We start from the raw sequence: 15,061 nt of genomic DNA on the forward strand, positions 1-15,061 counted from the left end.
ATGAAGACAAACAAATCACGGTCAAGACACATTAGCGAGACCAGTCGAGAACGTCAAGTACAGAGAACAAGTTAATACAAAGAGATACATCACATATACATGTCAGTTTATGGACGAGTCAGGTACTACCAGATAGTCCTGGACTATTGGAGCAATCTTGTCAGAAACGCCCCTCAGAATGTCTATCGTCTCTTTCTGATGGGCGATGTCAGAAATGTCAGTGATCAATCGTTGAATCAGTGGATTTTGACTCTTACCCAAACAGTGTCCTGCATTTTACGACCCTCGTCACTCAGCACGAAATCGGCGACCTCTACGAGGCGACCATGGCTGCTTACGAACCCTCCTTTCATATTCTCTTCATTGTCTCGTCCGCCCACCGCACCAAATACAAGCTGACGGCTACCTTGTTCGGGCGTCCACGCCAGGAGACGCTCCTGAATAGCGAGCGCTATTTTGGCAAATGAAAAGGTCGGTTTCTCGTACCAGACGCGCCGTAGTTGTGAATAACAGAATCCTGGGGTCACGGCTACCGCACTGAGTGGTGTGATGGTTTGCAACCTGTCCGTCAAGGCACGAACAAAGAAGAGGTTCAACACTGGTTGAATTTGTCAGCTTGGAATAGGCAGAGAATATAGGTGATACATACACTTTGACTCAGGATACCGGGATCGCATGTGCCTGAGAGATGACGAGTAAGACAGATACATGCGAAGTTTGATTTGTTTGCTTACTCGGGGATACACCAATCTTCGCTTCCTAGTGTTTTAAGTGGTTTCGAGGAGGTTTTGACCTCTTCCGCGGGTGTAATCCAGTAGAGGACACCACTGGACACAATTACCATCCGTGAAGGTGTTGAAGACTTTCTCCCCGCAGCAACTAGTTGCGGAATGAGGAGCAACGAAAGTAATGACGTTGCAAGATAATTGACTTGTAGCCTGAAGCGTAAATATGAGTCATAACTCCGCGCACAAAAAATCAAATAGACCAACACGGTCTCCCAGCCATCACTGGTGGGTTGGTAAATGGGTAGTGCAATCGCTGCATTCATGACCAGAATGTGCAAATCACCCCCCTCCTTCTCAAATTTGTCAGCGAATGCAGTCACCGATGCAAATTTAGCAAGGTCGACTATCCAGAGCTCGCATCCATTGTATCCGGTCTCTTGTTCGATTTCTTCAGAAAATAGACGTCAATTATCTCACACGAAATTCATTCTAAATGGTTATACATACCAGCCAAAGCGGCCTTTCCCTTTGCCTCACTGCGGCAGGCGATTATCAACCGCGCTGGTTGCATACGAGCGAAGTGTTTCGATGCCTCCAGTCCAATGCCTACATTTGCGCCAACAACGAGAACCGTTTTCCCAGATAGATCAGCCGTCTCCACTAGGGGTAACGCCGACCATTGACCAATCACATAATCAAGAAATGAGTACTTCATGATGATGGAAAGCTGGTGATAGATCAAAAGAATAACCATTCCAACAACTTTTAATAGTGCGCTGCTCAGCGTATTACGTCATGGGGTGACAGTAGCAGTCAGCACATCATGATCACACAGCCTTGTCTATGCAGCATTGTAAGACTTACTTAATAATCCATAGTAATCGTGATGCATTGCTGGGCCCGACGAATCGGAAGTACACAGCTCCATCATAAATGCTCCAAAGCGCAGAGTATGCTCATGACGCTAACAAGTGCCGGTGCATGTGTCAACAGCAAAAATATGTCAGATTACGATGTACGCATACCGCAATACTTTCACCCCCACAGGTGACTGCTTGTTTATCGAAGCCATTCAGAATCAACTGGCAAATCTCCTTCAAGTTGAATGGATTTCCCCTGCACTATACTCCTCTGTCCAGGCCCTTCGATAATAATAGCTATGGGCCGCCGTCAGGTGAACGTCAGCCATACCCCACGCGGAAAAACCAGTACTTACATCCCTTGCAAACATGTAATGGTCACATCCCATGTCGACAACTTGAAGGCGCAGAAGGATTCTGACTCATCGATATTGACTCATCATGATGGTCTAGGTGCAAGTGCCTGCGTATGGTTGATACTAAAATAGTTTTCCGTACGAGTTTCCCACACCTCAAGTTGTGACACCTTGGTTCTGACATGCTACTAGCGCCAGTGGTCACTGGATCATAAGATTCTGCAACGTTTATATTTGCCATCTACTTGCATGTGCAGTGCGTGAAGTAATAACAAAAGCTTTTCAAGTCTAAACTCCGACTTCGTGTTATCTACCTCTCTCTCTCTCACACATGATATTGACTCCTTTTCCATCATGTATTCATCCGGATTTCTTATCGAGATCGTGCGAGGGCGGTTTCTTCAACTTTCAGCTGGCGGTGCACGATGCGGCACTTTCCGGACGTCTCACGCACTGTCCGATTTTTAGCAAAAGCTCGAGCTTGTGGTATTCCGCCCAGGCTATCTCGAGTCCTTACAAGGTACTCGCCGCTTTGCGTACTGGGCCGACTGCGCATTCCACTATGGCATGATCTTCCTGGCGCTCGTTGTTGCACTCTTGTGGTATCAGGCTGCTGTGGGCGTTCCAGTGGCTTCTTGACTCATGTCTAGATTCCCGTATGTTTGGACCGGCTTCTAGGTGGACTAGAACGTCCCGCTGGGATGGGATGATCGACAGAGCTTATATTTGTTGGCGAAGGGCACGGCGTTCGAGAACCAGGCGGTTCTGATTAAAGGTTCTGAAGGAGAGGCGAAGATTGCGCAGTTGAGAGAGGACTGATGTTACAAGGTCAGAATACGATTGCACAATACAAGTGTACTACGAAAACCAACAGAGTCAGCGGACGATGATCACCCATCTTTAAGTTATTCCCTACGTACCTCATGCTGTCTATCGAACCATAATGCATGACAGCGGAATGATTTTCGGTTGTGACCACGATATTGAACTCAAGACAGTGAAAACGAAGCCTGCAATATGTGAGTACTAGGTCAGACTGCCACCCGCGCATAACCGTTACACCAAAAAGTAGGGATACTGGAGGCTGACCTTTCAGTGTCAGCGGCTCGAAGATGATGATATGGAGACAAGGAACGACATCTGGCAGCCGCGTGATGAGCTCGACTGGGTTAGTAGGTGAGTTGTTATTTGATATGAAGTAACTTGGAGCTGCACGGGGCGGCACGCCAGCCTATTACCACAACTACGAATATGGGATTGAACATGGAGTGCGCTAACAGCCTGAGTGGGGTGCTCATCACAAGTTCCTTGGTTCCCCCCTGGTCCCCCCGCCTCGGATTTTAGGTACCTCATCTGGATGACTGGGCTTTAACAACTGTGCCGGGCGCACTCGGGCGCATCGTTCTAAGTCATTGATATGAAGCGTGATCAAGTTCCATATGATATCAATGACCAAGTTCCAAGATCCGAGTCATCTGTCAAATTTTCAAATGTCAGTCTTTTGCAAGTCCGCACGTTAAACCGACCCAGTGACTGAGTTCTAGATTCAAATCACGCCTTCAAACACCGTGTGTCGATGATGTCGCAAACCTCCGGTATGATCGATACTTGCATAAATTGTCATGTACGTCTCATTTTGAGGGGGGAATGTATTTCGACTGCGTCATTGCGAGCCAAGTACAGAGCTTGCCAAAACGTATTGGCACGGGGATTATGAAGTAGGTCACCTCGAATGAGTTGTGTTCTTTTTGCTCGTCGGCGTGCAAGGCGTTCACATCGCGATTCGTCGCCTCCTGAAAAAATGACTGCATCAAGTACAGCTATCCTCCGGAATTCATTTTCGTCATCTATCTCATCCGCCACCAGCTCAAGCCTGTGACATAGCTGACATAGGTCCATGTTGTCGTCGCCCATGTTTAGGTTTGGAACATGTTTCTAGATGTTGATTACTGTGAACTGAATTTCTGACAAATAAGATTTGAAACGATATCTAGGATTCTGAATGCTGCGGAAAGTCACCCACTGGTTCACAGCTGTAATAGGACTTGAGCTTGATCACACTGTATGAATTGGCAAACCCTTGATCAAATCCATACAGCGTGACCAAGTTCTATTAATATTTGCGTAGTACCAGCATGATCAACTTGAAGTTCTCTTAATGTTGATACCCCTTTAAATACAGCCACTGCGCCTGGGACTGTATTACATCTCCCCACTCTTCCGCTTTACTGAGCCATTTTTCTCTAACACCCTCACGCGAAGTCACATTGCAGCTACCAACGTCCAATCCCATATACCATGCCACCCTGGCCCAATGTGCATCACTGCTTATGCAACAAGTCGACGAAGAGAGCCGCAAAGCTTGGTTACTGCCCCAAATGTTCCGAAACTTGCGAGGGACGTGGGTCAGCTGAGACAAAGGGAGGCGTGACACAGAATATCACCCACAGGAAATGGGTGAAAAACACGACAGAGGCATGCTCCGCTTGCGAGAGCGCCAGGGAGGCCATCGAGAAGAAGAAGTAAGGAAATTTTGGTATGTTCAAACCAGATATCACTATCGTTGATTTTACATCATGCACCTTCCTACAGGACGTACAGAATATATTTTATGAAAGTAGTCTGCAACTTTGAAGGAGAAGATGTCGGAGGGTGGCTTGTGGTGGCTCTCCATCCTGAGGCTGTGGGCAGACCATGACTGAAATCCATTTAGCCTGATACGACTATAGTTATACAAGGTTCTAGCGCGTATCTGTGAATCCACTAGTATCAGTTTGGCGCTCGGTGTTCGTTGAAGATGCCTATTCGTGGTTCCTGTAGAAGTTCCCCAGACAAGAGTTATTTGACCTTCATGCTGTAAGGTGCTATGCACGAATAGGGTGAACAATTGAAAGCACGCTGCTTGTGTGAGTCGAATTCTTCCGAGTCAAGGATGGTTCTGAAGGGCGGAGCAGAACTGGACGTGCCCTCGGGTCGCTTTCCAGTTCGTGAGTCGTTCCGAGTATTTCTCCCGTCTGAAGTGAGTATTAGTAGGAATACCCGAAGGGTTGCAAAAGGCAGCCGAGCAAAAACTCATAAACGCGTGTGCGAGTCATAAGACTCTGTCGTGGAGAGAAACAAGAAACGCTGCGTCAATATTGATCAGTTTATGTAGGATATAAACTCTGATTTTTATCATAGAAAGAGCGGAGACAAAACTCAACGGCCGTGCATTTTCACTAATCCCTTCGTCGACCGAGAGGTCGCGTCATACGTATATATGGCACATATGCAGTTTATTGGAGACCTAGTCGATGCACATGGGGAGGAATCCGAAGCGTAGTAAGCATCGCTAAGTAGTCTGGCGTTTGCTCAGGTGCGTCAGTGCTGCACAGTGCACAGCATGACTGAGTGGACACAATTGACACCGAGCAAGGGCGTGCATCGGCGCTGCGCACCATGACGCGCGGACGGGGTGGACACGATTGGAAATGCGTGGTCATATATGTTGGATAGATGCATAGGTTTGCAGCGCATACTAGGTGAACGCGAAAGATGAAAAGCAAGAAGGTTACTTGCCGTAGTTTTCTTTGTGCCTTAAGTTTCCCACACCTCCGTGACATACTACTGCCAGTGATTACGCTCGAAGAACATGGGCAATGATGCATATGATCGAATGTCTACATTTTCATACGATGGAGATGGCGAACCGGATTCCTTTAGCCTTGCTGAATTGCAATCGGTTGTTGATCTTTATTTCTTGACAAGCTGCAAGCTGGAGAAACTGGCTGAAGGAGGTTATCACAAGGTCCGTCTAGCCTTACATGGCACGGATTATACTTTGATATTTTTATAGGTGTATGATATCTTGCGATTGGATGGTACTCCTTTTGAGGCCGTCGTTCGAGTGGCCTCTCCTGCGTTTCCAAAGGACAAGCTTGAGTCGGAGGTAGCTACAAATACACGTTATGTTATTCGTGTTTAAGATTCTACGCTCTTTCGAAAGGTCGCGACATGCAAGATGCTTGCTGCGTTCACAAATATACCTGTTCCACGAATCTATGCATGGAACTCTGATGCGTCGAATCCTGTTGGGGCAGAATACATGATCTTGGATAAAGTAGGTTGCCAAAACTAATGTGACCCGTCTGTGATGTTTCACTCATACATCACACATTCAAGATTAAAGGGACCCCTGCTAGCAATAACTGGGGAAATCTCTCCGAAGAGGTCAAGAAGACCGTAGTGTCACAGGTTGCGCGCTATTTCTTGGAGATATTCTCTCTTCGATTTGAAAGCTCAGGATCTCTCTACTTGAGTCCTCTTTCACCTCAATTCCTCGTTGGACCAATAATCAGCACGCCGTTCTACCGTGCTCTCGACGGCGTTGTCCGAGTTCCCGACGCGCCCATCTCAAAAAACGTCGATCCCAACAGAGGTCCATTTTCTACCGTAACTGAATATCTTTCGAGCAATCTACGAGCAGAACTCGAATTCATCTCTAATCAGCCGTTCCACCGTTCTCTCGGAGCTTCACGAATGCGACCCTACTCAGTTAGCAGAGAGCCGACTTGAACTTGGGGAGCGTGTTATGAGAAAGGCTATTGAGTTGTGCTCTGTCTATCCCGGTGATACGTTGATACCTGCCAACATCAGCACTCCACAAAGACCATTTTCCTTAAAATTGGACGACTTCCGTTTATCAAATGTCATGGTACGTCTATGCATACTCCTTATGATGCCTATCATCAACGCACATGCATGTGATAGATCGATACCGATTCAGGTCGAGTAACTGGCTTTATCGACTTTGAAGCAGCCACCGTTGCGCCTCTATGGGAATGCGCAGTGATCCCGCGATGGCTGCAAGATGCGGATGACCCAGAATCCAGTTACGAAGGCGGAACCAGTGAAGAAAGAAATGTTTTGCGTGCTGCTTTTCTTTCAGCGATGGAAGGGTCTGCCCGATACCCAGAGTGGAGAGAGGCGTATGACATGGGTCGTCCTTTCCGTCGGCTTACGGACCAGTTGTACTTCCAGGTAAACGTCTGGGCTTCTAACGATTGTGAAATCTGGGTGGACGAACGTCTCGAATGGGCCAAAACCCACCCCGGGATTGGGTTGCCTGAAACAGACGAACCCCAAATTGACACCTCGTAACTCCTCAATCTGAATACTTAGCTCAATTGTTGACAGTACTAGAGTTGCAACTGTGCTGTTGTGCTACAGCGTTGTTACGAGCATTTGAAAGTAGTAATAACACGGGAACTATAACATGCTATATGACGCTCCAAAACGAACTTTAATAGATTGCGCGATACACAACAATGGAGTGCGCGATACAACATCAAGTACGCGACACGCATCTTCGAGCAAGCGACAACGCAAACGGGGGCTGTCACTGCACTGTAAGCTCCAACAAAGCTCCAACTTGAACGTAAGAGACACCCTTGACGCAAGCTAGATCTGCAAGATCTTGAGAATGACGTCAATTTTTAGTAAGGCGAGCAATCAGCCTTGTCAGAGGCATAAGATCTTAACATTCAGCTCTCAGCTCATGCCTGATTATAAGACAATCAAGATTGAAATCCTTTTAAACATACAAAACAAGTCGACTAATCACAAAGCACTCAGTCAAGTACTCAATTAGGCCTTAGCATTGGCCGCATCGCGTTCAGCCTTGGCCTTGGCAGCCGCTTCAAGCTCAGCAAATGTTCCACTTTTGAGACACATCGTCCTGAAAATACCATTCTCCTTCTGGATCAGATTCAAGGGTGTGTCGAACTCCGCAACCTGGAGTCACAAATGAGTTGAGTGTGAGCCCGCACAATTTATTATAACACGCACCTCTCCTGCATCGAGCACAATTAGACGGTCGTAATCAATCACAGTGCGTAATCTGTGCGCGACTAAGAAAGAAAAGCATAACATCAGTGAATACCAGCCAATCCCCCAAAGTAAATCACTAACCCGTGAGCAATAAGGAATCCGTGAATTCCTCCCTAATCGTTGCCTGAATTTTGGCGTCGGTATCAAAATCAATGCTGCTTGTTGCCTCATCAAGTACAATAATCGCGCTCCGCCTAAGCAACGCGCGCGCCATCGCGATGAGCTGCCGTTGACCCTGCGAGAAGTTTGTGCCACCTGCGGACACCTGGGTATCGAGTGTGATGGTCGTCTTGGACTCCACTGATACGTCAGTGACAGCCACCGAGGCAGCAGAAGAGGCGAGACCCTCAGGCGTGGATGCACGAGATGGTGTGCGGGAGTTGTGCAGAGATTGGTGAGCACTTTGACTGAGCATTTGCACGCGGTACAGCACGTCCAAACATTCGCCATCTTCATGTTCACCTGAAAGAGGTTCGGTATCTATATGCCACAACCAGAAATGTTAACGCACCGAACGGATCAAGGTTATCTCTCAATGTGCCCGAGAACAGAGTCGCATCCTGCCGCTAGATCAATCTCATGCGAGGCGCGGCAACACAATATAGACTCACCTGAGGAATAAAAGTCTGATATACAAATTAGCAACAGAATATACAAGTAATACATCGCAAACTCACCAGACGAGAGCGAAGGTCATGGACACCAATCTTAGAGATATCAATCCCGTCGATCAGAATACGACCGCTGACAGGATCGACCTAACAGATCAACTCAGCAAACATAGACCGTCCTTTACCAAGCATCACCTACAAAGCGAAGAATACTCATCGCCAAAGTCGACTTTCCACTACCTGTGCGTCCCAAAAGCCCGATTCGCTCCCTCGCACTCAAAGTAAAAGAAACGTTATGCAAGACAGGAGGGAGCTCAGGCGAATATTTGATGACTAGATCCTCGACGGTTAGCAACCCTTCCTTCGTCGAGCTAGAAGGCCAGTAAGCAGGAGGACGACTAGACTCGATGATGGCAGGAGGCTCTTGCGGCAGATCGAGGTATTCTACAACACGCTCGACGGAGCTGAAAGGGCGAGACGGATGCACATGAGCATAAGAACATCATAAATCAGCCCCACATACTTTAAATCAAGCTCAAGTGCAGTCCAGAACCGACAAGCCCAATAAACACTGCTGGTGAAGGTCATAGCACTCGTGATACACAAACCCGCGGTACCAGCTGAGACATAGCCTGATAGCGCAAGGAGAGTGGTGGTCAACACAGCCAACCCACCGAGCCCATCAAAGTTCAACAAGAGCCATCGATTCGTCATCCAGAAATTGTACCACATCTGTCACAGCAACCGTCAGTGTCATCGTACAGTAAAACTGAATTTGAGTCTACCTTGGTAGTAACGTCGATCTTGTCGTGTAGGTCGTCCAAAAAGCGCTGTTCAGCAGAGAAAGCCCGAACCGTAACAATACCTTCGAGCAACTCGCTAAAACCAGAGAAGATAGGCGACCGGGAATTAGACTCCATACGACGAAGATCTCTGCCAGTCTTCAGATACCCGAGAGCTAGCAGGCGGTAGAAGAAACCTATGACTACAGCAGGGATAAGGAAAATCGGGAAAAAGACACTAGGAAGTCAATGTGTGAGCACATGATTTGTTGAGACGTGAACAGTGACCTACACGACGGTGATAATCGCAGCCGCAAACGTCGCCAATGAAGAGTTGACAGCTGATAAGGAACCCGCGAGATTGGTATCAATAGTTTCAATATCCTAGAGACCACCTCGCGTGAGTTGACGATCCAAAACTACAGTGCTTTTAGCCTTACTTTTCCGAACCTATTGAGCATGCGGCCAGCCGGGGTGACATCATGCCAGCGCATCGTGGCGTGCACGACGCCCGTCAAGAGCTTGTGGAAAATAGACCTCGATGCTTTCAACGCTCCGTTGTACTGAATAGCAGTCGACAATATGCTGACTGTCGCGGTGGCAAACCCGATCATCGCATAAACACCAACGTAGAATAGCGGGTGTTCATGAACGTCAGGCAACGTGATGGGGTTGAAGCCAGAGGCATTAACATGGAAGTAGTTGTTCGAGTAGTGTCGATGGTCATGGTAGGGCACGTAGCCGTTCATCAGCGCCTCATTCTCGGTCAATACAGAGGGTGCCATGATGTGTGGACCTAGCTCGGCACCATCGCCATATGCTTGACCCCATTGCTATGACAAACGTAAGATGCCGATAATGAAAAATAGCGTATCGACTAACCCGAACCCAGAGCTTCTCAGTAACACCTAAGGTCTGCGAACAAGCAATGAGAATCCCAAGCATAAACCACGTTCGGTACGACCTGCCCGTAGTTAGCCATGCAACACTTGAAATGCAACAAAACCCTTACGACGCCTTCAAGTACGCATTATAAATTGACCACTTGACGCCTCCAGCCTCCCGGTGCTCATCCTTCACAAGCTTTCGAGGCTTTTTCTTTGATTCTGCAGACGTCTCTGCCTCGGCGTCGTCCTGCGCTTCGACGGGGGCCTCGGTGGCCGCTATAGGCTCCTCTTCTTTAACTTCCGCAGCGGAATCCTGCGCAATGTGGTCCAGAATGCCCTGCGCACGGAGATCTTTGACAGTACCCTGGGCATCGATGCAACCATCCAGCATGCGGACGAGGTAATAAGTGCCAGGGAGCACGAGCTCTACGTGGTGAGTGACTAAGATCTGCGAACAGATTTAACACCGCGTTGTATCATCATGAATGACAGACATACCACCGTACGGTTTGCCATCAACGGTCCGCGGAAGAGTCTCTCGTACAAGAACCGGGCAGTATGACTGTCCTATTCACAATATAAGCACGAGAGCGCCACACGAAGAGACAGATAGTGACACTCACCACAGCACTCAATGGATCATCCAACATGACATACTTTGTGCGAGCATACACGGCACGAGCAAGGGCAACACTGAAGACCATGAGCATTCCAAACAAAGATATAAAACCCATGCCTCACCGAGCTTTTTGGCCACCCGACAAGCTGACCCCCCTAGAGCCAATCTCAGTATCATCTCCATCCTCCAAGATATTCAAGTCCGGCAGCAGCGCACAGCACTCGACGACATCGTTGTACCTCTCCTCATCAAAAGGTTGCCCAAACAGAATGTTATCTTTGATGGATTGATGACGCAGCCAAGGTGATTGAGCAGCATATGAGAATGAGTGCATAAATCCGTTTTCGTCGATTTTCGACGTATTCTTCGAAATGGTCAATTTGCCGCTGATGGTAGTCATCTCGCCCAGCAGTGCCATCTAACAAAGCGTCATGTGAAATTTGGGTTAAATGGAAGGAACTTCACTCACGAGCAAAGCAGTTTTGCCACTCGCTGTCGGTCCAGTAATCACAGACAGCTCACCCTCAGGAAACTGTATCGAAATATCCTTGAGCTCGAATCTATGATCCTCGGGCGACGATCGGATGGACGCGGCCTCGGAATCAACGGCAGTCACACTTCCATCGCCCGAACTGGTACGGGAGTGGTTTTTGCCCTTCGCATTTGAATTTTCCTCAGGTGTCTCGGGAACCTCATTCCACTTAAAGAACCCATTCTCAATTGAAAGGGCGTCATCCTCTCCATCGACATAGGGTGCGCGAGCCTTCTTGATGGAAGACACCTGCTCATCGACTTCGTCCTCCTCGAGGTATTTCTCGATACGTTTCAACGCAACGCCAGTCTGAAAGCCCGCCATCAAATACAACTCTTTAAAAATGAATGATAACATCACACCTGTAGGATTTGAACAATCCAAGCTGGGATAACATTCAACGGCTGACTGACGCCCACATAAGCCACAGAACGAGATAAATACATCATTCACGACTTACCGAATCATGCTGAACAGCGCGATGGACTGAAAAACTGCATCAGTAATCCCACCTAAATTCCACGATCACCAAACTAACCGTGAATGCAACAGACACAGTCAGCTGGTTGCCTTGGTACACGAAGGTGAAGAACGATATGAGCGACACCAAAATAGGAGCGGAGGTCCAGATCGTGGAAAACATCACTGAGTTGATTCGAGCTAGTGAAATGGCACGTCAGTCGACTTCCAAAAAACGACGATGCGGCAATTTACCCTTCACCATCCAATTCATCTCCACCCCTCGTGCATCCATGGTCCGTTTAATCCAGCGGTCCTCCCATGCGAAGAACTTGATGAATTTGACAGCACTGATGAGCTCGTTAAGGACAGCCATGCGTTTATCTCGGGAAGCAGAGACACCCTTCTGAATGCGAATGCTGCGTTTAGTAACAAAGCTGTTCAAGGGCCAGCCAGCGAGAAGAACGACAAAGCCCGCAAATGCAGATATTCCCAGAAGACTGTAAATAGAAGGTGAGATGCATGAATTGATTGACACGAGTGGACTTCCTTACTTGTATAGGAAGGTCGTAGCGATGATAATCTCGAACGGACCTATCAACAGCGATAAAATCAATTATAACACAAGGGAGGACAAATACAACTGACTTCCGTAGATGAAATATGCGCCAGATACCATCATGGCAATCCTGTTTGCATCTACAGCCATTAGATTGACGATTTTTCCGACATCCGCGCCAGCCTTGGGGTCATCCGCACTCGGATTCTCAACAGGCTTGATCCCCGCTTTTTTGTCGGCAGCCTCCTTGGCTTTGTCCATGTCGATAATGCCTGAGTAGTCCTGACGCTTGAGAGCTTTGTCGTAGATGGCAGCCATCAGCTCTACACGCATCCTTGTCGCTGCTCGCCGCCCAAACCACAGGTGCTGGACATCAGCTTCCGCCTGATGCGACATAAATGAGAGCTCCCGAGTGGATGACTTAGATACATACCTTTAGCATCGTGCACAGGAATGCCAACAAAGCGTAGATGTATGCTTGGGACCGGTTCTCTGCGGTAGGATCATCGATAGCATCAAGGATGCGCCTGAGAATCGTTGAGCCCGGTAGCAAGTAAATATGATAAAAAGTAGTACTCACTTTAAAAAGAATGGCGAGGCATAGGTGAATATGACGCTGACATAAGTCAGGCCGAAATCCAGTCTGACTCGAGCGTTGAGTGACGTTTTCGGTAAAAGAGGGCAAGGGGCTTACAGAAGATCCTGCGAGTTGGCAGCCCACAGACGGCGAAGGAGAGAAGAACGACTGACAGTTGACATTAACAAGGAGTCGCCTCATAGGATGACATATACGTACATGATGGTGCTGAACTTGATGAAAACCGGACGGGATTGCTGGGTGGGACTGAGTTTCCAAACGTCATCCTCGGTCATGGTCATGTTCGAGCCACGAGTGATGAGCGGGTAGACCCATGAGAACGTGATCCATTCCCACATAGTAGCATAATCTTCAGGCGAGTACTTGACATACTATGATGCGAGTTAGAAAATCAGTAAGTAGGCAATTAAAGAGACAGCAGCCCACAATATCTTCCTTCTTTATACGGTTGCTCGGCAGCTCAAAGGGCATGTTTCCTACGACGGTCATGACCACCAGAATGGCAACGAGATTGAAAATGAGGCCCAAGAATGGGAGGTATGGAGGCAATGGGACACCAAAAACCTCGTAGTCATACAAAGTACCGCCAAGCAAGATGATGCCAAAGACGAAGTGTAGCATAAACAGGGTGAAGAGATCGAAATGGATAGTTGGCTTGGGCCAGAAGATGGGTTTGCAGGAGGCATATATCCAAGTGGCAGCAATGAGAAGTTGGGCGATACCCGTCCAGATATCAGCCTTGTTCGTGATGATGTCGTATGCACCGGCAGCAGACCAAACGAGAGCCTGAAGCAAAGCGACAAACGAGAGTAGTACGGTGCGCCATAAAGGAACAGTGTTGTCGACGACAACGTCGCCTGATTTTTCCCCTTGACTATCTAGAGCTTCGGCCTCGCGCAAGGTCAAAAAACTGCAGAAGGGCAAATTAATAGCGCTGGTAAGTGGACGAACGAATGCAGGAACCCGGGATATGGAGAAGAGACATAGCGCTAAGATGAGCGCAGCGGGTACGATCGCACCAAGGGAGGTGCGCACACAAGCATCTGATAAATCAAGTGCATTGCTGCCTGGACACAATTGAACCACCATGGCTCTCCAGATAGGTTTTTGGACGTGCTATCCCGTACGACTTTGAAGTTTGAAGTAAGTCGGGATTAAAGCACGAAAATGCAGCGCCAGTGATGGCTCGCTGAAGTGGTAGTCGCAAAGGTAGTGACTGGTAGTGAGTAAACTCGTCAACAGAGACTACTTAGTAATGAACACGTTGAAAGTTCAACACGCTCGCTTATTACGGGGCCTTATGGGGCCTTCTAGGATTTCGAAATGCCGCATCTGTACCGCCGCATTGACCCTATCCGACAAATGTTTACTTCATCCAATCAAAGGGTTTCAATATGATTTTTGATAAGATAGCGGTATGTGGTAACTTAATGGGTGTGGCAGTAATCCAGTAGGGTACAGCAAGGCGCGGCAATTCAGAGATTGGGCGCGGAAGTGGTAGTTGCACGGAACTTGGTAAAACTGCCGAGCGAACCATCTTCAATCACAATTCTGTAGCACCGGGTCTGCAAGAACGGATACCACTGGTATGTATTTCATATATGGCCTACTGTCTTGTCACTCTAATGTATCAAGCGAGGGCATGAAAATCGTTTGTCTCAAACTGTCTGGCATTTTCGTGTGAGTAATATTGCCAGACGTCCTACTATCAGGTACCTGGGGTTCATGGACGGCAGGGGCATGTGTGATCTGGTTGGTCGAGACAATACCTGAGGTGGGTTAATCACAGCTCCAGCCTTCAACGTGCTGAGAAGTCAGTACTTACTGGTCGCAGGTGACCTTGGGGATTTGTCTAGGTGGTTGATTCAACTACTGACCTGGGCAGGAATTTACGCATTTTACGAAACTGATCCCGCATCTCATTTGATTGTGGTGCAGGCCGAAACTGTTAAGACGCGGTGCCCCACTGGCCACCGGCCCGCCTGTCCTGCAAGATAAGATAAGGATTAGTTGAGTTAATGTCTTTATGGTTGGTTAACGCTGGAAAATTTACACCCACCACATATGCATACAAACACATTGCGTCTCCCCAACAACACTCTCCATTAGATTCCTGAAACAATCCGCGCAAGCGGACGAGAAACGCGTTGCATCACCACAAGCCAATCAATATCACCATGATAGATAGAATCATCATCTCAT

At 48.0% G+C, this 15,061-nt stretch overlaps 3 protein-coding genes across 3 annotated transcripts; 1 reads left to right on the top strand and 2 right to left on the bottom strand.

Moving 5' to 3' along the window:
• Window positions 1–4: 4 nt before the first annotated feature.
• Window positions 5–1,540, bottom strand: DFJ58DRAFT_485539 (uncharacterized protein). The gene is made up of 5 exons (XM_041380614.1): window positions 1,236–1,540; window positions 735–1,176; window positions 650–681; window positions 258–598; window positions 5–195 (listed from the first exon to the last, which is right to left on the bottom strand). Exons 1-5 carry the CDS (start codon window positions 1,480–1,482, stop codon window positions 103–105), a joined length of 1,155 nt encoding a protein of 384 aa, XP_041241689.1. The 5' UTR covers window positions 1,483–1,540; the 3' UTR covers window positions 5–102.
• Window positions 1,541–5,524: 3,984 nt separating this feature from the next.
• Window positions 5,525–7,204, top strand: DFJ58DRAFT_798363 (uncharacterized protein). The gene is made up of 6 exons (XM_041390677.1): window positions 5,525–5,731; window positions 5,780–5,872; window positions 5,930–6,043; window positions 6,106–6,442; window positions 6,483–6,637; window positions 6,694–7,204. Exons 1-6 carry the CDS (start codon window positions 5,576–5,578, stop codon window positions 7,081–7,083), a joined length of 1,245 nt encoding a protein of 414 aa, XP_041241690.1. The 5' UTR covers window positions 5,525–5,575; the 3' UTR covers window positions 7,084–7,204.
• A 277-nt stretch (window positions 7,205–7,481) lies between these two features.
• Window positions 7,482–14,153, bottom strand: DFJ58DRAFT_485641 (uncharacterized protein). Its single transcript, XM_041380615.1, has 28 exons — window positions 13,286–14,153; window positions 13,058–13,230; window positions 12,956–13,006; window positions 12,842–12,904; window positions 12,695–12,788; window positions 12,351–12,645; window positions 12,257–12,296; window positions 11,958–12,202; window positions 11,782–11,903; window positions 11,704–11,729; window positions 11,606–11,651; window positions 11,181–11,552; window positions 10,834–11,129; window positions 10,716–10,785; window positions 10,591–10,659; window positions 10,218–10,540; window positions 10,088–10,169; window positions 9,646–10,038; window positions 9,498–9,589; window positions 9,209–9,443; window positions 8,947–9,155; window positions 8,623–8,887; window positions 8,490–8,570; window positions 8,424–8,438; window positions 8,324–8,372; window positions 7,894–8,274; window positions 7,771–7,832; window positions 7,482–7,716 (listed from the first exon to the last, which is right to left on the bottom strand). Exons 1-28 carry the CDS (start codon window positions 13,946–13,948, stop codon window positions 7,570–7,572), a joined length of 4,959 nt encoding a protein of 1,652 aa, XP_041241691.1. The 5' UTR covers window positions 13,949–14,153; the 3' UTR covers window positions 7,482–7,569.
• Between the last annotated feature and the right edge of the window lie 908 nt (window positions 14,154–15,061).

This window comes from Suillus subalutaceus, assembly GCF_016647625.1.
Source record: "Suillus subalutaceus strain FC151 chromosome Unknown DFJ58scaffold_86, whole genome shotgun sequence".
In the NCBI taxonomy this organism is placed as follows: Eukaryota; Fungi; Basidiomycota; class Agaricomycetes; order Boletales; family Suillaceae; genus Suillus; species Suillus subalutaceus.